Source organism: Hippocampus zosterae, chromosome 8, assembly GCF_025434085.1.
Source record: "Hippocampus zosterae strain Florida chromosome 8, ASM2543408v3, whole genome shotgun sequence".
NCBI classification, from domain to species: Eukaryota; Metazoa; Chordata; class Actinopteri; order Syngnathiformes; family Syngnathidae; genus Hippocampus; species Hippocampus zosterae.
In genome coordinates this window covers 6390487-6414217 of record NC_067458.1, presented here as the reverse complement: position 1 = coordinate 6414217, position 23731 = coordinate 6390487, and the positions used below count along the sequence as shown (strand labels likewise).

The window sequence follows — 23731 nt, the reverse complement described above, 5'->3', positions numbered from 1 at the left end:
CACCCTCCATTCAACCCGTGCTCTTTGTGTGCAAAAGCTCAAGAATGTTGCTAGTCTTTTCCTCCTGCATATGTGATGATCTGGCTCAGTCCACGGAGAAAGACGGTCATCGGCTAAAAACAACCAATGAGAAACATGCAGATCAGACAAGCGATCTAAATGATGCCTTTATGTGCTTTGCCATTGCTTCTCTGTGGTAAGAGAACAGATGAGGGATTCTACTGTTCATCCATCCTCACCCTTGGCCTGGCGTTGCCGCAGAAGTGGGCATTTCCCGCCCTGAAGAAGCAAGCCTCATCATAATACAAGAATTTGTATTGTACAGCAAAACAGTCTGGCATAGCTCAATCTGAGAGGGCATCAGACAGATTTGCCATGGTAACAGAACACAAGGATATTTTCTTTTCCTCCAAAACAGAACACAGTTGCCGTCAGTGTCACTGGGTCACATATTTTCCGGTGCCTGGTTAATGGCCTGGAGAGATGGTTAGCACATACGATTAGTTTTAATCTCCTGCATTTGACTCGTTGCGAAAGAGATTGAATGCATTTTAGCAAATCGCTGCAGGTTGGCAAGCGAGGAAAGTGAAGGAAACGATGTTTACTCAAGCAGAATTTCTTCAGGTATTCACACCCCAGCAGGAGGCCGATTTACTGCCATTCAAAACATTTGACCTTCCAGCGAGTATTGTTAAAATGTTGCAAAGATTATACTTTCTAACTTTTGGTGGAAAGTTTTGTTAATATACTAAGTAGCTGTTTTGCATAAACTTATGAAACAGGATTATCTGCTATTTTTTATTATTCATAATTAAATTATGCAGCATACTTAAAAATGCACCTAGATTTTGTAAGGAGACATTTTTTCTTAGCATGCACTGACATGAAAAAACAGTCTTATTAATATTCCAAAAGAAATTCAATTAAAAAATAATTCAAAATGTACAATGCAAAAAAAAAACGAAACTAAACCAAAAAACATACTTCTCCAGTGCCTATTATCATCTTTTGAGATGTGTGACATCATTGGTGCTCCACTTCAGCCACACTACAAGATACCTTTCAACTTCAGAACCCACTCCGGCCCGTCACCCCCTTTTCATTCTTTCAATGATTAGTGAGTACCGCCCATGACAAACTCTAAACACTGGTCACTTTCACAGGGTTTCAAAAAGTTATTTATTTAATATTTCCAGTTTCATTCCAAATGTAATACAAATGTAGAACATGCAAATGCAACATGATAGAAGGCTCCATCCGGTGTGACACGAAAGTAAAGGATTGTTTTTACATGGGCTAAAACGTGCATCCCATTTGATCAATTGTTGTTGGAGCGGGCTTAGAAGCGTTCATAGACATAACTCAAATAATTTTTTTGTGATATCCGTCAAGTCCAATACAAATCATGCAAAATGCGAGCGGGATTGCAGAAATTTAAATTTCTTTATTTTCCATATGGGTGGCACTGTGGAGGTACTGAACATGTTCACTGTTCAACTGAAATGTCTGCTGGGTCAAATAAAAGTATGAAACAATTGCACACGTCAACTACTTCTGCTGTTTAGTATAAAAATAGATTGGATAATTCAGCAGAGTGCTAAAAATGTCCTAGGCCAAACTCAAGTATTTTACCTAGTTAACACTTGCAATCCAGCTGTTCACCAATCAGTGAAAAGACTGTTTCCAGGGAGGGTCCAGTTCTAAAAAGTTCAATGTCACATCCATCTCAGACAAAACCGTTCTATCAAAGTAGTACAAAGCCCCCAGCGGTGGTGATTGTCCTCCTCGGGTCACGGATGAAGGGCCATTCTCTCTTTTCTGGGGTCAGGCTGGCTGACAGGTCGTAATCTCTGCCATGACCTTGCACAATAGTGAACGCTGGGTATTTGTCGCTTGCTGATGGCTGAAGCACCTGAAACCACAACAGGTCGATGTTTTACAGGCGTTCAAGTTACAAAATACTGCTCACGTTTCCGCCCACCAAGATTGTTTTTGTTTCTATGTCCTTGTGAAGTAGCTTTTTGGTTGGTTCTGCCATTTTTGATCATTCTGAAGTTTCTTTACCAATATCTGGAAACTTCTTTTTTGAGGGGGCGGGGGGGGGGGGTAACTATGCTAAAGAGTAAACATCATAGAATTAATATGGGGACAGATTTGAAGCTCATTTATTGACCAACAGGAGAGCCAGAGGTGGGAAACTAAATATAATAAATGGCTTAATGCTGACATCTAGTGGGCAAGTTGTGAATGACTATGTGAATGGCGAAAATAACATTCATATTTAGGGACGACAATGTAATATTTCTGAAATTGTTGAATTAATTTTCACCTGAGACAGCTCTTGGCTGATTTTCTCATAGTCTTGGACACTTCTGGAGTAGAATCCTATGGTACAGCTTGGATCCATCTTCGTGAAAGGCATCTTCTTTGGTGAAGGACAATGATAGGACTACACAAAAGAATAGAGCACAACAAGTAAATGTGTGATGAAGTCTTCGTTATCTCCTGTCACAGTGTCAACCTATTTAAAGCCCCTTCAAAAAATGCTGTGTTGTTATATTTTAGATGACTGGACACCATAAAAAAACTGCATACGGCGAAGTTTATATATGAAGATGTGTGCTAATCTTGTATGGATGCATCCCCTCGCAGTGTTGGCTTTGCATATGTGAGTAACACGTTATCTCAGAGGTCACAACATTATGTATTTACAATGTAATGAGATCCAATATGCAAAGCAGGATCTAAATAGTTCCTTTACAAAGACCGCCATCCTTAATTTTGGTTGACACTTAACATCTCTATTAGATTCAAATTCAACAGGGTTTTGAACAGGCTAACGCTCTCGTGAAGTCTGAAATATATCCGTCCATCCATTTTTTGGACCGCTTATCCTCATTTGGGTCGTGGGTAAGCTGAAGCCTGTCCTACAGCTTCCTCCGCAGCACTTCCATAATAATAAAGTTAATAACAAAGCGAATGTCACAATGCTTCTTTCATGTAGGTAAATAATGTATCAACTCAGTCATAACAAACCTCTGTTTGTCAAGGCGCATCTTTTGTAAATATACTTTTTGCTCTTCATCTCTTTGAATTGGACAAGTGTACCTAATGAAGTGGCGAGTGAATGAAAATTAGCAGATTGCTCGCCATCATATTGACGGATGGGCTGCTTTAAGATTCATAACATTCAGTACTAACAGGAATGATTACATTCCCATTACTACCACTTTTAGACAGCTCCCTTGTGAAGTTTCCTCATTACCTGGAGAGGGAAATCGCTGGTGCTGACATCCACAAAAGACTGACAGTAATGAGGGTCCATGTAAATCAAGCTGTCATCTGCAAGGACAAAACATGAGACAAGTTATTTGAAAACATTGGATCATTACAAAAATGAGCCTCCCCCCAATTTCAATGGAGGGTTCCTCAAAGTCACCTGCATGCTGTACTGTTGCGTCAAATATAAGTTAAGAAAAGAAAAGATGAGATATCCTTTATTTGTCCCACACTGGGGAAATTTACAGCCTCCAGCAGCAAGAATGTAGGTAGAAAGAAGAAAAAAAACAACAAACACCGTTCAATTAAGTGCAATATAAATACAAAATGGATAAATCTCAGTGCTATTTACAATTGTCTTTCACATCATTTCATTATTATTATGATTATTATTGTTGTTATTTTTATTCAGCAGCCTGACAGCAGTCGATAGGAACGAGCGTCGGTATCTCTCCTTCTTGCAGCGCGGGTGTAACAGTCTCTGGCTGAAGGAGCTACCAAGTGCTGTCAGGGCGGGCTGGAGGGGGTGGGAGGGACTGTCCATCATAGCTTTTAGCTGAGTTAGCATCCTTCTGTTGCCCGCCTCCTCCAGAGTGTCAAGGGAGCAGCCCAGGACAGAACTGGCCTTCCTGACCAGTCGCTCCAGTCTCATTCTGTCCCGGGCTGAGATGCTGCCTTACCAGTAGACAATGCCATAATGAATGGCCGAGGCCACCACCGACTTGTAGAAAGTCTTAAGGAGCAACCCCTGAACCCCAAAAGACCTCAGTTTCCTGAGTAGGAAGAGTCGGCTCTGTCCTTTCCTAATCAGGGTGTCTGTGTTTGTAGACCAGTCCAGTTTGCCGTTCAGAAGAACACCAAGGTACTTGTAGGAGGTCACCCTCTCTATGTCCATACCCTGGATGTTCATCGGTGCTGGTGAGGACTTTTTCCTGCAGAAATCCACAACCAACTCCTTAGTTTTCCTAGGGTTGATCTGGAGGAGATTCTGCTGGCACCAGTCCACAAAGTCCTTCGTCAGTCCCCTGTACTCCCGATTGTCCCCCTCTGTAATGAGGCCAACAATCGCAGAGTCATCGGAGAACTTCTGAAGGTGGCAGTTTGGAGAGGCATGTCTGAAGTCCGAGGTGTAGAGGATGCACAGGAATGGAGCAAGAACAGTCCCCTGCGGCGCTCCAGTGCTGCAGAGAAGCCTGTCTGACTCACAGCTCTGCAACCTCACGTACTGCGGCCGATTTGTGAGGTAGTCTATGATCCATGCTGTGAGATGGTGGTCCACTCCGGCGTTCTGCAGTTTGTCTCCCAGTAAGTTGGACTGGATGGTGTTGAAGGCACTGGAGAAATCAAAGAACATGATTCTCACAGTGCTCCCAGCCTTCTCCAAGTGTGGCAGCACTGAGGGGAGGAGGTAGATAATGGCGTCTTCCACGCTGATGCCAGGCTGATAGGCAAACTGCAGCGGGTCCAGTGCCGGGCTCACCAGCGGTCGAAGGTGGGCGAGGACGAGTCTCTCCAGCGTCTTCATCAGGTGAGACGTCAGCGCCACCGGTCTGTAGCTGTTCAGCTCCTTAGGGTGGGGGGTCTTGGGCACTGGGACCAGGCACGAAGTTTTCCACAGCTGTGGAGCTCTGCCCAGCTTCAGGCTCAGGTTGAACATGTGCTGGACAATGTCACACAGCTGGTCAGAGCAGGTCCTGAGGAGCCGGGAACTGATCTTGTCCGGACCTGCTGCCTTCCTCACATTCATCTTCCTCAGTTGGTTCCTCACCTGCTCTGTTGTGACGGACAGGCAGGAACTAGGTGACAGACTGGGTTGATGAGAGCTGGTCGAAAGAGGAGGGGGAGGAGAAGAAGTCCTCAGTGAGAGTGGTTGCAGTTGGTGGTTGGGGGAAGGGACAGACGACTGGTCGAAACGGTTGAAAAAACGGTTCAGTCCATCTGCCCAGTACTTGTCCTTCTCAGTCAATGTCTTTGGGCTGTTATGGCCTGAGATGGGTTTCAGTCCAAAATATTATTGTCTCGAGTGGCACAGTTTACATATTGCGTGAAGGTTGAAAGGGAGGACGACAGAGAGACATGGTTGAAGTCCCACAAAGTTACTGCTTTTTAATATCTACCAAAGGGGGGTTCAATTCTGCATAATCAGATGCAGCTCTACAAGCACATTCTTAATACTCACACACACAAAAAAAAGGTTTCCATTTAATTTTGTGCATTTGTGGGCGTTTGCTGGGCGTGAGGATTCCTTTTACAAACACGCAATTATATTTGAGCATTTGCATCTGATGAATGCTGAGGTGAGCTGTGTTCTGGCAGAAAGAATGTATTGCTTGTCATTTAGTCATCATTCCACCCCATATATCACATTGTTAAAATGTAAATGCGTCAATATTGACTGCCAAGATGTACAACAAAAGGTTCCTCCCAGCTCCTGAAGGTGATGAAGAGTGGCTCGCTTTGGAGCCTGGAAGAAATTTAATGCATGCCTCTTACGGAAATCAATGACTTCACACAACTTGGGAGGTTTACTTGTGATAAATGGCCGAGCCTTTGATGGGTCAGAGAGAATAAAGGAACCCCGGCTTCATTTGCTTCCTCTCTGTGTTTTCCATGTGCTAACAAGAATATATTAACTTGCTTTATCCTCTCGTGTAAGAAAAGGTACACTATGCAAAATAACCTGCTATTCATACCAAACTCGCTAGCTCTCAGCCTTTCTTTTACATTGCGCAAAGACTCACCTTGAAATCCTACAAAGTAGCAGGCCTGTTTGGGCTTCCCTCCGATGATGCCGATGCAGTACTCCAGACTTAGTATTCTCTACGTAATGAAAAAAAACCCCACAGGTGTTGCAGTTGCTTTTGTTCATCATGCTTAATTAACAGTGCAAGCACTGTCAATTTTATTACAGGTCATCTTTGACAGTTTAATTTGACTCCTGCGTGTAGCAGCTCTACTCTTTATATCATACCCAATCGCGAGCTGAAAACTGAAAAGTTACAGTATGAAAATATATGTATACCTCACCTTTGCAAAGTTAAAGTACTCAGGGTTGGTCTGATCTCCTCCCAGTCGCACAGGGATGAGAATGATAACAGCATGACTGTCTGGCAGGGTGAGCGCAGACACCGATGGGTTGTTTTGTGGAGGGTACAGGTCATCTGACGTACCAGCTGATGGCTGCTCATCTTTGCTTTCCCTGTGGCTATCAATCACATCAGCGCTGTACACTGGAGTGGACAAATAAGAATAGCTTTACAGTTGTAACTATCTTTCTGTTCTACAAACACGGACACCCTGATTAGGAAAGGACAGAGCCAACTCTTCCTACTCAGGAAACTGAGGTCTTTTGGGATTCAGGGGTCGCTCCTTAAGACTTTCTATAACTCGGTGGTGGCCTCGGCCATCCATTATGGCATTGTCTGCTGGTCAGGCAGCATCTCAGCCCGGGACAGAAAGAGACTGGAGCGACTGGTCAGGAAGGCCAGTTCTGTCCTGGGTTGCTCCCTTGACACTCTGGAGGAGGTGGGCAACAGAAGGATGCTAACTAAGCTAAAAGCTATGATGGCCAGTCCCTCCCACACCCTCCAGCCCGCCCTGACAGCACTTGGTAGCTCCTTCAGCCAGAGACTGTTACACCCGCGCTGCAAGAAGGAGAGATACCGACGCTCGTTCCGACCGACTGCTGTCAGGCTGCTGAATAAAAATACAGTAACAACAATAATAATCATAATAATAATGAAATGATGTGAAAGACAATTGTAAATAGCACTGAGATTTATCCATTTTGTGTTAATATTGCACTTAATTGAACGGTGTTTGTTGTTTTTCTTTTTTTCTTCTTTCTACCTACATTCTTGCTGCTGGAGGCTGTAAATTTCCCCAGTGTGGGACAAATAAAGGATATCTCATTTAGTAATTTCAGACGTGATATACTGTAAGTCACACATTTAATCACACAACATACAGCGCCTGGCCACATCATCGTCATTATGTACGTACTTCCACCTGCCTAATTTGAGATACAGTACCACCTGCCTAATTAGAGTACAAGACCTGTTTCAAAAATGTTTGATAATGAGTACCGGTACTAAGAAATTCAACAACAATTCAAGAACTGGCCAGTACTTCATCATTCATTCATTCATCTTCCGAGCCGCTTGATCCTCACTAGGGTCGCGGGAGGTGCTGGAGCCTATCCCAGCTGTCTTCGGGCACTAGGCGGGGGACACCCTGAATCGGTAGCCAGCCAATTGCAGGGCACACAGAAACGAACAACCATACGCACACACACTAACACCTAGGGACAATTTAGAGTGTTCAATTAGCCTGCCACACATGTTTTTGGAATGTGGGAGGAAACCGGAGCATCCGGAGAAAACCCACACAGGCCCAGGGAGAACATGCAAACTCCACACAAGGAGGCCGGAGCTGGAATCGAACCCGGTACCTCTGCACTATGAAGCCGACCACTGGACTACCGGGCCGCCCTGTACTTCATCATACTGAAAAGTATTCCTTTTAATTTGTGCTTGTAGCTGCAAAATATTACAGGAATAAAAAACAACAACCTCCCAGTATGCAATAATATACTACAAAGTAAAGCCACAATAATAATTGTATTGTTTGATGAATAGGCTACCTCTCAAATAGTATTAAACTGGCCATGACTGCCATTTTAAGGCCACAGATGTTGACACAGTATATCGAGATAAATTGTATGAAGTGTTTGTTGTCTATTCTGTTTTGGTTTAAGAGAGACTTTCGAGAAACGGGTAATGTAGAACGAGACTGACAAAGTGCAGCGACTTTACAGTCTCTGAAAGCAAGTGGATACAGTGTGAAAAGTAGCACACAGTTTGGCAAAGTGCCCATTGTATTTGATCAAAAGCACGACCATTTGTCATACCTGTACAGTCCTGGGAGACATAAGCGGTTACACTGGTTAAAGCAGGGTCCTTCACTTCATCCATAGCTTTCCTAAAATGGGAGATGCAGAGAGAGCGAGCAATGCTCAAAAGTTTACATGTAAAATCTAACAGTTAGCTGTTATCTTAGCAGTTGGTCTTCAGGATGGATATGAATATCTGTTGCTATTATTCACTATTAAACAAGTCTCTTCAACAGTAAAGTAACGACAACTACTGCAGAGTTAGCCTTTTAAACAATAGGTAAAATTATCATGTCCATTTATTTTGCAACCATTTTCTAAAAATGTGCACATTCAACAATGATTTTTCCCCCTTTACTGTGCATCTACTTACTTTAGAATGTGCGCTACAGCAGCGGGTCCATACCAGTCCCCCGCCTGTTTCCCCAATGTCAGACCTAAATGCACCAGTCTGTGCAGACCCAGCTGGGCGGAAGGGTTGTCTCCAAACCATGAAATCAGTGTCCTGTGGTACATTTCTTTTAAATGGGCATCTGCCTCCTCTGCTGGCCCTGGAGCTTGAGTCGGAACTCTGGCTGATGATTCAGGATTGGACGGCCTGTTGAGGGTGCCCTGTAGAGAGGACTCCAGGGATTCCACCAGGCGCTTGGCTGCAGCGGTGGTCCGTGTCTCAGCGTCTAAACACTGGAGCTGGAGCGCCTCTGACCAGGTCCAGTCTTAAAGGTAATCGTGAAATTCAATCATGTGGAGGTTTATTTGTTCGATTATCTTATAAAGGCAAATGCTACTCTTTTTTTTCTCCCCACAAATGTTGCTTCATATTGCCATTATTATTTTGTTTATGTATGGAGTTTGCAATTGATATGCTTTGGTTCTATCGTGAATTACGTCATAAGTAACTAACTAAGTCAAATTTGAAAATGCATAAAATAAAAGTCACGGTCTTCCTTCCTTTGGTTTGCTACATAGGTATTAATTATGGGAAGTAATGAGAGGTAATAATTTGACCAGACCTCTCAGCGTGCTTCCTGATTCTTAAATTTCCAGTTTTATACTTCACCATTAAAAATACAGTATAGTCTTTCAGAACTTTGAACGTTGAGTGCTCTCGAAAACCAAAAAAGGGATTTAATTATAGATTTGAATTACACACTGTTTCACTTTAATTGCATCTTCTCCTTACAAACAGGATGGGAGATGAAAATGGAGAAAATTGAATTGTCCTGGGTTATAAAGGAGAAGAGTCAAATTTGAAGCATTAACAACATGACCTTGATCCAAAGAGAATCAAAGTGAAATTGATCAATAAATATCCTTAAATGGCCGTTAGTCATTTTACTGAGAAATATTTCATTGACGGCATATTTTACAATCCACAGAAGAGCCCGTTTTAAATATTGTTTTCGAAATGACCGCATTAAAATGGCATGCCATCTCGTTATGAGGACTCATAAAGTCGAGGGCACTTCATAGTCAATAGATCAGACAAAGCAATAAAGAATTCAGTCAAAGAGCAAGTGGAAAGCTTTCTGCTTCTAAGTGGGGAAACCTAAAGAAAAATAGTGGCTCAAATCTGTCAATTCATCCATCTTCTGATCCGCTTATCCTAATGACGGTTGCAGGCATGTTGGAGCTTATCCTAGCGGTCTTCGGGGGTACACTCTGAATTGGTGGCCAGCCAATCGCAGAGTACACAGACACAAACAATCGTTCGCGCTCACATTCACACCCCAAGAGCAATTTAGAGCGTTCAATCAACCTACCACTTATGTTTTTCGAATGTGGAAGGAAACCTGAGTCCTCGGAGGAAAAAAAAAACACAGGCACGCAGGGAATATGCAAGCTCCACACAGGAAATGCATTTTGAATCCATACATTCGAAACACCGTTTAGGCTCACAGGAGAAAGGAGTCTAACTGACTTTGAATGAGGGACCGAGTCGCTCCCTGAAGATCCTGGGTCACTATTCAAAAACAGAATTGAGACAGGAATACAAACAAAACGTTGACACTCACATTCACACCAGTACCGTAGTTTAGTGTCTTCAATCCAATTAATGTCAGTGGACAGATAAGACCTTCACGTGTGAACCACCAGAGTAAATTATAGCTCATTACTATCCACCCCTGAATGAAGTTGTACTGTACTGTTTTATAATTTTTTAAACTTCTAGATTTTTCTGAAGCTTTAAATAAAGTGATTTACTACAACCAGTAATTCCAGTTTCCAGCAAGGAAAACTATTAAAGGTGTCAGGAAAGGCAAGGATGGATGATAAAACCACTCACCTCTGCCCAAGAAGTGCAGAATAAGTGCTTGAGCCAACATCATCTGTCCAGCCCGCAGCATGCAACCCCAGCCACAGTCGGACGTTAGAACAGAGCCAGGCAGAGGGGAAAGCGCTTCTCGATATGTTAGCCATATACGAGATCCAAAATCCCTCCGGAAATCCTCTATATTTCCCATGACAGAATCCTTATCCGATGCTTGCAAGCGGGCTTCTGAAACACTGTCATCATCTGGGGAAAACAAGGTTAAGTATGGTAACCACACCCTCTCTTACATAGAATTATCTGCTGAATTTAACTGTAGGACCATCCATCCATTCATCTTCCAATCCGCCTACCCTCACCAGGGTTTTGGGCATGCTGGAGCCTATCCCAGGTATCTACGGGCACTAGCCGTGGTACACCCTGAACTGTTTGTCAGCCAATCGCAGGGCACACAGAGACGAACAACCATACATGCTCACAATCACACCTTGGGGATATTTTGAGTGTTCAATCAATCTACGATGGATATTTTTGAAGTTTAGGAGGAAACCAGAGTACCTGGAGAAAAGCCGCACAGGCACGGGTAAGAACATGCAAACTCCACACAAGAAGGCCGGGGCCTGGAATCGAAATCGGCCCCTCTGCACTGTGAGGCGGACGTGCTAACCAGTCGTCCACCGTGCCACCTGCACCGCTTATCCTGAACTGGGTCCCAAAGGGTGCTGGAGCCTATCCCAGCTGGCTCGAGGCAAAGGACAGACGGCACTCTTTTGTCAGGCATAGGGCACATATAGATACGAACAACCATTCACACCCACATCGTCACCAAGTGGGAAATGATCCCATGACTGTCAAACCAATTAATGTTTATTATAATGTATAATAATTATTATTAAGTGCAAACAAACAACATATTGCAGTAACCCTTTATCTTACTGAACACAACATCACTTCATTATAATGAGAGCTGTGTCAAAAAATATTTTGTAACTCAATGAATTAAGTGTGGCGCGTGTCAATGCAGTACAGCTGTACACCACTGAAAATTACAACCATAAACCATCCAACTAGATCAGACAATTTCTGGAGAAATTGCATGTGAATGCTGAAATGCTGTGGAAAAAAATTATACGGTGTGTATATATATATATATATATTGTGGAAAAAAGTGTGTGTGTATATGTATATATACATATACACACACACACACACATACACACAGTCTATTGTGCTATAAAAATGTCGTATGGTGTCGTCAATTTTTGTCATAATTTATATGCCGCTCCTAACCCTGCCAGGTTTCATAAACTTCCTATGAAAGAGAGGGGAAAAAAAGCCAAGCCGTGTACTGTACAACGGTTTGCAATCCATCCATTACGGTGGCATAATGTACAAAAACTGAGAGATTCTCACCGAAATTTATGTGGACATTTAGCCACGCATTGATATATATTTATTTCATGATCATAACTTGGGAAAAATAAAATCAAACCTTTGCATGATATTAACATTGTAAGCCTTGCCTTATTCATCTGCATATTATTTTGATTCTGGATCAGCTTAAAACTAGTTGCCTTGCATTCATAATGTTTATACACATTACCAAATAGAATGCAGAAAAAAAATATTTAATCGCGTGCTGTTTCAAGATACTGTGATATTCATTATATTGCTTCTGTCGTTCCATTCCTAATTATTGCACCCCGCCCCCCGGACCCCCAGCCCGGATTAAGAATTGTGGCCCTCTCCATCTTTTAAGCTGCCCATCCCTGATCTGAAGGTTCTATACACTTGACCTGCAACGATTGATCCTACACGCAGTAGAAGTAGATACAATGTGCAATGGCAGGCCATCTGAGGACATTCTCAGTTGCTGCAATGCGCTGTGGCAAATGATATGAAGCCATTCTAAATTTAGCTATGAAGAACACTCATCCACAGATGTTGAAATAACAAAGAAACATGAGCATCTGGTGCCAACCCTACAAAGCAAGAATGGCAAACTAGAGAAGAAAAATGTTCAGAAGCTGTCCAACATACCTTCAGCCTTAAAATGATAACACTTTCCCAGAAGAAGCACAGGGGAATTTCGGCTGAACGAGGTCTTTGACTTCAGAGCCCAACCTACAATATGTATTTTAAAAATAGACATTGTATCACAATGTAGTATTTTTCAGTCAGGGGGGAAAAGGTTCTCACATTTCTAACAGTAGACACGAGTCTAGTGTCACACTTACTGTTCAACACGCATTGTGCTTTGGATCAGTGTCGAAATTTACGCAACTGCAGAGCACTACTGTAGTCTGTTTGTCTCTACTTCCAGTTATTAAAAAAACACTATTGCACCACTGCACGTAAAAGATATACAGTGACAGCAAATATTTAATCAGTTAAGAAAATATGCCGTCACAGGGCAAATCAGTTTCAGCACATTAGAATGAAGAGTTGTAGCTCCTGAGAAAATCTCATCAATTTTGATGAAACAGTCAGTTCTGTTCTGCGTGTTCGTGCGTGTGTGAGTGCTTTGGCCGCAAGCTCACTTACTGTATTTGACATTGTGCCACATAGACAAGAACTTCGTCTTCATTTTATCCACCTCGTCGCGCTCTTTATTCTCCATTTGGACCATAGAGGCATGTAACCCATTCCAATATCTCAAATAGACGTGTTTAGTGTGTGAAAGTGTTTTGATCCAACGATACAAACTTGCACTACCCTAACTCACACGTTTACACTGAGAAATTACCTTAATTCCTTGAAGGCATGTTTTTACTCAAAAAACTGCTCGTGGTAAAGCCACATTCTGGCGACTAAATAATGAAAGAGGGATTCATGTCTTCCTGGCTTGCAGTTAAACACATCATTTGACAAACGACAATGTTTATGTCCAGGCAGCCATCTGATCTCGCGATGTTTCAACCAAACAAAAGACAACGGCAGTCTGTGGAGGCTCGATTTGAAGTACCGCTTACCCTGGTAGGCGGTGATCAAATTCTTCCAAAGCACTTGTTTTTGCCATTTTCTGCAACAAAACACATGTGTTTAAACTCAACGCATCAATAAAATACTCACCACGGTACACTGACAGTTGTAATCGTCTTCCTTTACTCTAAAAATACAGGGGCAGGCAAAATTATTTGACACATTAGTAGGTTATATAAAAGGCAAATAAAGTAAAGAAACACACTTTTTTTTATTTTCGAAAAGTAGATATAATGCCAATGTTGCATTATCTTTTAAAAATTAGGTGGAGTTATGGCAATGCGAGGTCGGCCAGTTGATTTTCGTTTCAATGCAAATCCAGTAGCTTTCAAGTTGGTAGCCCATAACAAGATTGCGTTTCGATTCGAGCTGGTACGGGATCATGTCTACCAAGATAGAAGTGCAAACGGGACGCCCGTTGTGTTGCAGTGACAGATTCTTTTTCTTTGGCGAAACGTTTCCACAATGAAGGCGCAATGCTCACCAGTCCAATTAATGGCAGCAACTGAAAAAGAAATGAAAAAATAATGGCACTGCAAAGTAACAAAGCAAAATGACATAACAAGAAAAATTGCATTACGCGTACTTTTCGAAAATAAAAACACATTTATTGTTTCTTTACTTTATTTGCCTTTTATTTAACCTAGAGATGTGTTAGATATTTTTTTCTGACACTGTAGTTTAGTCTTTGCTCGATCAACATATCTCATGATAAATTGCAGAAATTGAATAACAACGTCATAAGTCGAATACTAAGAATAAATATACACGTCCCGTTGAAGTATATTCCCATTTGATCATTTTTATTCATATTTCACTTCGAAACTAATCTTACATACATCTAAACGTTGATAGTAGAAATTTAAATATACTCCAAGTACAATGTCTTACAATTGAATGAAAAACGTGTATGTAACGATTTAAAGTTTTTTTGCAAAAGAGAAAGTACTTATAAATAAAATGTATTATTATTATTATTATTATTATTATTATTATTATTATTATTATTATTATTATTATTATTATTACTGTAGATTGAGGGGTTATTTTTCAGTTCAGAAGAAATGCCAGACTTTCAAAATACAAAGTGCACGTCAACAGGTCTGAAAATTGGAAAATAAGATATTTTCCAGCGTGGAGCAAAATTATTTTCTTCAATAGAAATACATCTGAACAAAAAGTCAAGCAAGCCAGTTATTTTTGCGTGGGTGTGTTCTTTTGCACACAATTACAACCATTACGGTAAGACGTGAAGCTCCCATTCTCTAGTTTTCCCGTTTTCCCGGTGGCTGTGGAGTGAGTGGAATTCGCTGGTTGCCTGTCTGGGAATTTCGTTCAAGCACATCGAGCGGCCACTGCCATGGCTGAACGCCGCGCCTTCGCCCAGAAGATAAGCAGGTAAACGACGTGTCCGAAACGGACTCTTTCAAGACAAACTTAACAGTTTGAAGATTTCAAGACAGTCACCCACAGACCACCGCCGAGGCAACCCAATGGAAAGAGGCCCAGACGGCAGCATAGCCCCGCCGCTCTTCGCTAGCTTGTTAGCCGTATCGTCAAAGATGCTCAGACCCACCCAGAGAGACAGCCGAATGAATTCTTAAAATATGAGAGACAGGGGGTGCACTGAAGCGAATGCAAAGTGATCGAACACATGGCATGCTTGACACGATCTGTGATATATGACATGAACACGAAAACCGTTAGTTTGAACAGCTAACTGTCTTGTAGCTTACATTGATCAGCTTGACACTGTTGTCATTGCTACAAATGTGACGGCTCTCGTCAAACATACTGCAAGGAGGACAGGCGGCAAATAGATGCGTTACAGGAGGTGTAGGGATACATCTCTACACAATAGCAAACGATCTCATCCCAGCCCCTCAAATTGATCTGAATAATCTCTTTTAACAAAAGGCTCTCTGCTGTCTGATTCCACCACCCCGAATGGCCTATCTATCTGCCTATCTATCTAGAATTCTACAAGCATGATGCAGAATCCCTGTCTGTCAATCCTCTATTCCAAACTTAATGTGATTGAAAAGGTATTAGCCAATATGAACTGTTTGGACAATGTCTCCATTCATCATTTTTGTCTTTGGTGATTATTTTATTTGATAGTTTGTGACTTTGGTTTTGAGAGTGAATATGGGTTTCTGGATCACTCCTAATTGATTGACAAAATTATTCTGTAGGAGGAGATAGTCCGGGAAAGAAAATAGTCACAGAAATAATATATAATAGTTCTTCTGTGTTGTCGTGTTATTATTATCAAAATCTGGTTATGATATTTAATATACCATGGATTAGTAGAAAGCTGCCTGTCGTGGGAGACACGGCTTTAATTAATTGAACTGTCGGTTAAAAGGCTCCTTTTGAAACTGAGATTGATTGAGTGATTGCCTATACGGTCACGAGTTCTGATTCAACAAAATATAATAAACATGTTTTGTCTTCGTTGTTGTATATAGTGTTGTAGTTTGATTGAAGTGTACATACAGTATAGTTATGCAGTAATTTACATTCTTCTTTCACCACGCACCAGATATTTGTCCCCCTAGTGTTATCCAAATACGTACTTTTAATACCTTGCGTAGAGCAGTTGGATGCAAATATGAATTTCTGAGTAATGTGTCTCCGCTGGTCACAGTAAACATATACTTTGCTGGAGGAGGATAATCATTTGGTCCAGCACACACGCAACAATAGGCCTGTATTATGGCATCTGTGAATTTACATACGAAATATTATGTTTCCAAAATGCATCATCATAAATAAATTACCAAAACAATAATTATTTTTCTGGTTCAAAACTGCCCTGAAACATAACACCTAAAGAATTCTTTTTGACCTCAACAAGTCTGGGTTCCTGTGTGGTAAATATAAATAGATCTGTAAGCCCAGAATGGTTTGTACCCTGAGGGAACGATCATTGGATCAATCCAAAGTTGTTGTGAAGTTTGATACATTGTAACAAAGCTTCGCTTTCATAATGGTAGTGGCATCCCTTGGAATGACAATGTCTCCATTCATTCGGCAGTAGGGAAGGGTTCATTAGCTGGAGGTGTGGCAGGGTGCAAATGATTCTTTAACTTGCACAGGTCCAAGATCTCATTAACTGGAAATAACCTTCCATTTGTATGTATAAAGTTCAGTTGAGTGTTGGAATCAGAACACTGTAAAAGTTTATTTTAAAGGGATTGGTGACAAAAAATGCTTGCAATAACTCATATCGCAATGCGTTTAACAGTGAAGAAAATTTGCAAGAAAGTTGGCGTACATGATTTCCCTTCGGGGGGGCAGATGATGTGGTGGGCCGGATCTGGCCTCAGAGCCTTGAGTATGACACCCGTGATTTACAGGAACCAAAAGTGCTAAAATACATTTGATACATAAAATCATTTTGGGGCAATTTTCCACGTCATCTCATAAAATTGGGAATTGGATAGAAACCTTGATCAACCGAAGCTTCTTTTCATGTTTAAAAAAAATAAAATGGGTATACAGTACATGTAGTTGAAACATCACACCACATAGGAGCGTGTTCTTTATGGCAATAAAGTCAGACACAGTTGGCATCTTTCAACTTTCAACTCAGTTTCATTCTAACTTGCATCTTTAAAAAAGGCTTGGCATAAATTACAGCTTGCGATTAACAACCCTCAGATGTTGCGTTTGGTCCCTGACTGAATAAACATTTTGGGTATGCTTCCAGATTTTGTGGTCCGGAGGTATGATTGCACTCGTACATATACTGTTTGTCTGTAAATGGTCAATTTGACTCCTTTTATTGATTTTTTTTCCAGTTGCTGAATTTATGTTTCTGTTGGTTATTTACTGAAAGTGTCACTTTTAGTTTACATTCTCTTCATACTTTGAGTTGGAATCACGTTTGTTTACTGCAGGCGAATACTCATGTGTTCATATGACTACATTGAGTTGCACGGAATAAACTACCATATGTTCTCATGGTTTACTCTGACATGCTCGTCTTTGTCAAACTGTGGTATAGATGAGTTGAGTGAGTCAATGCTGCTTAAAATAGCTGGCTCCAGATATATACTGTATATGTTTTTTTTCTTTTTTTTTTCTCGAAGACTTATACAGTATGTACTTGTCAGGAACCAATCACTGTTGAGGTGGTTGGACAGATCAAAATAATAATAATGGTACTATAAATGTAAATGACCAACCTAAGTATACTGGAAACCAAGACCCCCCCTTTGTGTTTTCACTTCTTCAAAATTTATCGGGACACTTGGAGGAATAGTGAGCAATTACGCATGACTGAGCAGAGGTACTATCTCCCTTCAGAAGCATAACCGTTTTGGAGTCAACAAGAACATATTAAAGACATAACTGTTATATTGACTGACCGAAATTGATCAAGCTTCTTTGCTTTGCAGGACTGTGGCAGCAGAGGTCAGGAAGCAAATAGCGGGTCAGTATGGGGGCTCACCGCAACTCTTCAAGAACCTCAATGCTGGGACCATAACAAGTAACACAGTGCGTAAGCTTAACTTCTTTAAAAAAAAAAACAAACAAAAACCATACAAAAAAACCCACCCATTACTTAGAGGCATTACATGCCGCTTGTTTGCTGTCACCAGCCCGAATGCTCGTTTGTAAGTGTCGGTTTTTTAAGAGTTGTATTGTTTTAGTTTTAAAAAATGGTTAGCTGAAAATACTGCTGTTTTGCTAATTTAGATCTTCCATGCACACATTCGTTATTTGTAATGTGGAAATATGAAAAATGTGTGAATGGGGCTATGCTTTGGTCAGTGATATGATTTATGGCTCCACTCAATGTATTTTCAATTGCTGAATGTGTGCAGTAACTCTAACACGAAATAGATGTCTTCTCATCTGTAGTTATATGAAGTACAGGTTTGTATTTATTCATTATCGGCATCTGATATGAAAAGATGTTTCTTCTTCTATTTTCCCACATCCAAGGTGGAGTTTGTGGCAAGATATCTTAGCTTACACAAATCCAATTTTAATGAAGTTGGGAAATTGTGTTCAACATGCTTGCGAATGACTGAGCAATTCAGGGAAGCTCCTTTTATACCTAATTTGGGCACCCACCTATTTCCAGGTAGCCTGTTCACCTTTGGGATGTGTAACAGGTGTTTGATGAGCATTCCTCAACTTTTCTGCAGCCGTCCCTAGAATTTTTGGAACATGTTGCAGCCATGAAATTCTAAGTTGATTATATGCTAAAAATAATAGTTCATCATTTTGAGCACTACATATGATGTCTTTGCAGTGTTTTCAGTTAAATCTCGGTTGAACATGATTCAAAAATCATTGTATTTTGTTCTTATTTGTTTAACATAATCTCCCAACTTCATTGGAATTGGGTTTGTATTTAAAATGTGATTGTTTAAGCAAAACTATGTGAGAAACTCGCAGGCCCTCGCAGTCTCACTCACAAGATGGAAACAGATGGTTTATTCAATTTAGCAGACACTGTTTATTTTCCAGTTTGTAAGTAAATCTGGCCAATGATAACAATGGGCAGCGTTTTTTGATCTTTATATATATTTTTCAACTTTATCTTTTTTTTTTAATATGATGTGAGGCTCCAACACACATGTGCCCCTCTTGAGTGAGCGGTTCCGAGAATGGATGGGTGGCTGTTATGTCGGTAACAATCAATTCGAATAGTTAAGTATAGTTTACTATCTTAAGAATAGAACTGAACACAACACAGTGAGAAGTGTGTTTCAGGATCACATTGAACTAAAAAAAACTACATCAAATTTACCCACAACAAAGATTAATGCAAATGTGAAGTGAAACATCGACTGCAAACAATAAAGCAAAACCAAAAAAAATGTCATTTCAGAATCGAGCTAACTTTCTAACTTTGACATACTATTTAATCTTCACAGATGTCTTCACAGGGGGAAAAAACAAAATCAACATTTTTGAACAGTAGCCTGTACTGGAATTTCCAGATCATATTTCTTAAAACAGAAGAAAAGATAACAGAGATTTTTTTTCTCTTTTGGAATTTTTTGCTGGGGATTGTTTCATGAGCATTCATTATAAAAAAGGGACCTCAAATATTGCTGTTCACGAAACTCAACTTGTCATGAGTTGTATGGTTGACTATCCTCAACTAATTGATTGCCTGTTTCCCTTTGGTAACTCTCCAGGTTCCACTTACAGAGGCAGTCGAGCCAGTGGATTTCGAGGAGTACCTCATCACTCACCCTCCAATTGTGGAGTCAGGACCCCTTAGAGATTTGATAGAGTTTCCCCCAGATGACATAGAAGTCATCTACACACCCAGGGAATGTCGAACAGTAGTACAAGCCATCCCAGAGGAAGGGTAAGGTTTTCCCAATGAACTGGACATTATGCAAAAAAAACCAAAACAAAGGCCCCCTTGAACTTTTTGACCTTTTGCGCGTTTCAGGCTTCAAACATAAAGATATATGTATATATATATATATATATATATATATATATATATATATATATATATTTGGTGATGAATCAACACTATTTTAAAGTGGAATGATATTTTACCCTTTTTTTAAGAACTAAAAAAACTGAAAAGTGGGGTGTGCGATAATACTTTCAGTACAGCCAACTCACTCCAGAAGATCCCTGAAATTTTCTGAATGATCCAATGATGACCTAAAAAACTGGTGATAAATAGAGTCCACCTGTATGTAATGATCAATACTAAGGCAGCATACCAGGCAGGTCCGGGATAAATTTGTGGAGAAGTTTAAAGCAGGAGAGTCATCACTCTCAGTATAAATGCACCTGCTCTGTGATCGACTCAGCAGCCTGCTTAAGACGCAAATAGCATCATGAAGTCCGTGGAATACACAGGTCTGAGATACTTTTGTGGAAAAGTTTAAAACAGGATTAGGATTTATAAAAATGTCATGAGTTTGAAACATCTCTGAGCACTGTTCAAGCAGTCTGTTGAAATGGAAACCGTATCAGACCGCTGCAAACTGGTGCTGGGTAACATGGAAGAAAATCTTCTATCACGATGTTGGCCATTTTATATCACTATAACAATACACCATAAACAACAGAACACATAATTTATTGGATTTATAAATGACAATGTTTATATTTAAAATTATGTACTATATTTGGTTGCTTCCAGGGACACTGACCCTCATGTGAGAGACTGTGTCAGATCTTACACAGAGGACTGGGCAATAGTCAACAGAAAGTAAGACTTCTTTCTGTAAAAGTATGCATTTGATTTCAAATAAACACGACATAAATCAAGTCGTTCAAATATGTTTGAACTAAATGTCACATTGCTTTCAGATACCACAAACTTGGCACAGGTTTTAACCCTAATTCGTTGGATAAGCAGAAGGAGCGCCAGAAGGGGTTGCCCAAACAAGTGTTTGAGGCTGATGAATTACCGGACAGCAGTGGTTACCAGGATGACCAGGTAGGTTACAATATGGGCCTTTACGCTGTAGTTTATTTCAAGTTCCAGTTTACAAAATGTGGTTTATTGCAAGATTTGAAGTGCAGGATCTGTGGGCATTATTCTCACCCACAAACTGCACCGGTGACATTAGCATTCATAAATAGTCTTTGTTTTGTAGGATGACCTTAAACGACGGTCGATGTCGATTGATGACACCCCTCGGGGTAGCTGGGCTTGCAGCATCTTTGACTTGAAGAATTCCCTCCCTGACTCTCTCCTCCCGCATCTCCTTGATCGTGCCCCCAATGAAGAGATTGACAGACACAATGAAGATCAACGCAAGACCAACCGCCACCGGGAACTCTTTGCTCTGCATCCAGCCCTTGATGAGGTCTCGCATAACATACCTCCTCGCAGTAGCATCTCCCCTTCAGCACTATTTTATCATGAATAGATTTTGCCCTGGGCTCTGCTGTGCACACACGCTTTGATACAGTTCATGAAAAGTCAAAATATTATATGATTTTGTATTATACCCACATGGAGGAGATTTACCTGGTTGTGAGGGGGCATGTGAGATAACGGGATCGTACCATTTTATAGTGGGCTACTAGACTATTAGCTGGAGTGTCAGCAGCAGTGTCTGAGTGTTTATGAATGACCAATGACACAAATTGCATATTCATGAATATGTTGACTTGGTTAGTTTTGTGAATTTTCATTGCGTCTGTATGACCCTCAACAGTTTAACTATTCTGCTATCCTAAATACAGTACTGTATATTATAATATAATGGGTCCAAACAACAAATACTGGACATATTCTAATTTGTTTGTACGGTACGGGGTAGGTTTAGGATTTTTTTTTCCCAAAGATGATTATTGTCCATAATGTTGTGTTTATACACTCTTCTGTAGGAGGACCCCATCGAGAGGCATTGTGTGCCTGACGTTCCAAAAGAACACTTTGGCCAGAGGTTACTTGTCAAGTGCTTGTCCCTGAAGTATGTGGAGGAACATAAAAAAAAAAATACTTATTTAATGCTGATTTTTCTGATTTGATTTTTTTTTTTTTGGTGTCTCCCATTGTAGATTTGAAATCGAAATTGAGCCCATATTCGCTAGCTTGGCTTTATATGATGTCAAGGAAAAGAAAAAGGTAAGTAGATGGAAGATGATATTTTTTCATAAGAGAGATGAACAATTAGGCCTGAAATGTGATTAAATTTGGCAAGGCCAAGTTTAGGGCCTACAGGAATGTCTGTAAACTCCATACTTGAACTGATTACTCGTGAGGTAGTAAATAAAACCAGTAGAGGGAAGCAGTTACATTGTTGAATAGACTTTTTACTTGAAATAATTTAATGCTTGTTGGAAAAGGGGGCATTTAAAGTAACAAAAGTTACATCTTTTCATGTTTTCTTTACTGATTTGTATATTCTGAACAGATATCAGAGAATTTTTTCTTTGACCTGAATTCCGAGCAGACGAAGGCAATGTTGCGTCCACACATTCAAACCTCAGCCATTTCCACTTTAGCACGCTCTGCCATATTCTCAATCACCTACCCCTCTCAGGATGTCTTTCTGGTCATAAAGGTCAGCCACTTAACACTACACTCGACTGCTGCACAATTGTAAATCTTAGCAATTCTGTGATCATCTCCTTGCTTCACTAAAATTGTTTTTTCTTCAGTTGGAGAAGGTCCTACAGCAAGGAGATATTGGGGAATGTGCAGAACCTTATATGGTTTTTAAAGAATCTGACGCTAACAAGGTACATATAATATGAGAATGGGTGTTCTTTTGCCATGCAATTTTAATAGTATACAATAGTGTATATAATACTAAATGTACATGCTTTATTATAACAGAATGAACTGTAAGTGCATGGTTACAGAAACAAAAGAAACTTTAGGAAAGTTGTTGTTTGTTGACATGTTGTTTCTCTTGTTGCAGAATAAAGAAAAATTGGAGAAACTCCGTATTCAGTCTGAGCAATTTTGTCAACGCCTTGGCCGGTACCGCATGCCCTTTGCTTGGACTGCCATCCACTTAATGAATATTGTCAACAGCGCCGGCAGTCTCGAGAGAGATACGGAGCTGGAGATGAGCCTTTCAGGTCTTTTTTATCTTGCTTTTTAACTCTATTAATACAGCTTTGCGTAAATGTCCAGTGTTTGCATCATATCACAGTGGAATGGTGTTGCTAGAAGATACTGTATTTTATCATGCTGTGAAAATATGGGATTTATCTCAAGACTAATTTAACTACCGTGTCGCAGGTTCATACAAAACCAAATGATTGTGATGCAATTACTGCTCGCTAATGACACACATTTTAGAAACCCTTGTGAGTGTACACTGTTCTGGATTCAGAGACTAAGCATGCCAAGTTGTAATTTTTGTATTAGCTTTTGCAGAGGTCTGTGCTCTCCTTGCTCCCGTTACTACCATTTTGACTCTATTTTGTGCAGAGAGAAAGGGCTCATGGTCAGAACGACGGAACTCAAGCATCATGGGAAGGCGGTCTTTGGAAAGAACCACCAGTGGAGATGAATCATGTAGTCTGACTGGTTTTAGACCTGCCACCTTAACCATCACCAACTTCTTCAAACAGGTCTGCGTACCCACAGCCAGACACACAAATGTGATCTGAAATAGAGCAAAGGCAGCATTTCCAAAGCGCTCCTACATTTGTTGTTTTGTTTATTTTAGGAGGGTGATAGGCTGAGTGATGAGGACTTATACAAGTTTCTTGCTGATATGAGAAGACCTTCTTCAGTGTTGAGGAGACTGAGACCCATAACAGGTATAAACATATATACACCTTTGACATTTAAGAAAAAAATGTGGGGAGCTGGTTGATTTACTGACAGTATTTCTTAT

At 40.6% G+C, this 23731-nt stretch overlaps 2 protein-coding genes across 24 annotated transcripts in view; one reads left to right on the top strand and one right to left on the bottom strand.

Moving 5' to 3' along the window:
• Nucleotides 1-1155: 1155 nt before the first annotated feature.
• Nucleotides 1156-13348, bottom strand: atg4c (autophagy related 4C, cysteine peptidase). 2 transcript variants are annotated; one of them, XM_052073446.1, is made up of 10 exons: nt 12987-13348; nt 12483-12566; nt 10458-10688; nt 8544-8886; nt 8189-8259; nt 6307-6509; nt 6021-6099; nt 3266-3342; nt 2330-2449; nt 1156-1912 (listed from the first exon to the last, which is right to left on the bottom strand). In XM_052073446.1, exons 1-10 carry the CDS (start codon nt 13069-13071, stop codon nt 1745-1747), a joined length of 1461 nt encoding a protein of 486 aa, XP_051929406.1. In that variant the 5' UTR covers nt 13072-13348; the 3' UTR covers nt 1156-1744. The 2 variants fall into 2 exon arrangements, with proteins under 2 accessions (XP_051929406.1, XP_051929407.1); XM_052073447.1 differs by lacking the exon at nt 10458-10688.
• A 1305-nt stretch (nt 13349-14653) lies between these two features.
• The window catches only part of dock7 (dedicator of cytokinesis 7), a 71596-nt gene continuing 62518 nt past the window's right edge, over nt 14654-23731 (top strand). For all 22 annotated transcript variants that reach the window (XM_052073286.1, XM_052073285.1, XM_052073284.1 and 19 more), the window contains exons 1-13: nt 14654-14822; nt 17831-17930; nt 19589-19764; nt 20563-20631; nt 20733-20862; nt 21023-21235; nt 21762-21847; nt 21936-22002; nt 22292-22441; nt 22539-22619; nt 22802-22964; nt 23320-23462; nt 23561-23654. In XM_052073286.1, coding sequence (XP_051929246.1) covers nt 14785-14822; nt 17831-17930; nt 19589-19764; nt 20563-20631; nt 20733-20862; nt 21023-21235; nt 21762-21847; nt 21936-22002; nt 22292-22441; nt 22539-22619; nt 22802-22964; nt 23320-23462; nt 23561-23654 — 1510 coding nt within the window. In that variant the 5' untranslated portion in view covers nt 14654-14784. The remainder of the gene's footprint in view (nt 14823-17830; nt 17931-19588; nt 19765-20562; nt 20632-20732; nt 20863-21022; nt 21236-21761; nt 21848-21935; nt 22003-22291; nt 22442-22538; nt 22620-22801; nt 22965-23319; nt 23463-23560; nt 23655-23731) is intronic.

Excerpts from the sequence above, each read along its gene's own strand:
- atg4c (XM_052073446.1), bottom strand. The coding sequence starts at position 13,071 with ATGGTCCAAATGGAGAATAAAGAGCGCGACGAGGTGGATAAAATGAAG. Across the intron at positions 6,510-8,188 it reads TGTCTCCCAGGACTGTACAG|TGTACAGCGCTGATGTGATT; the intron begins GTATGACAAATG and ends TGTCCACTCCAG. Across the intron at positions 6,100-6,306 it reads AGTACTTTAACTTTGCAAAG|AGAATACTAAGTCTGGAGTA; the intron begins GTGAGGTATACA and ends TTCATTACGTAG.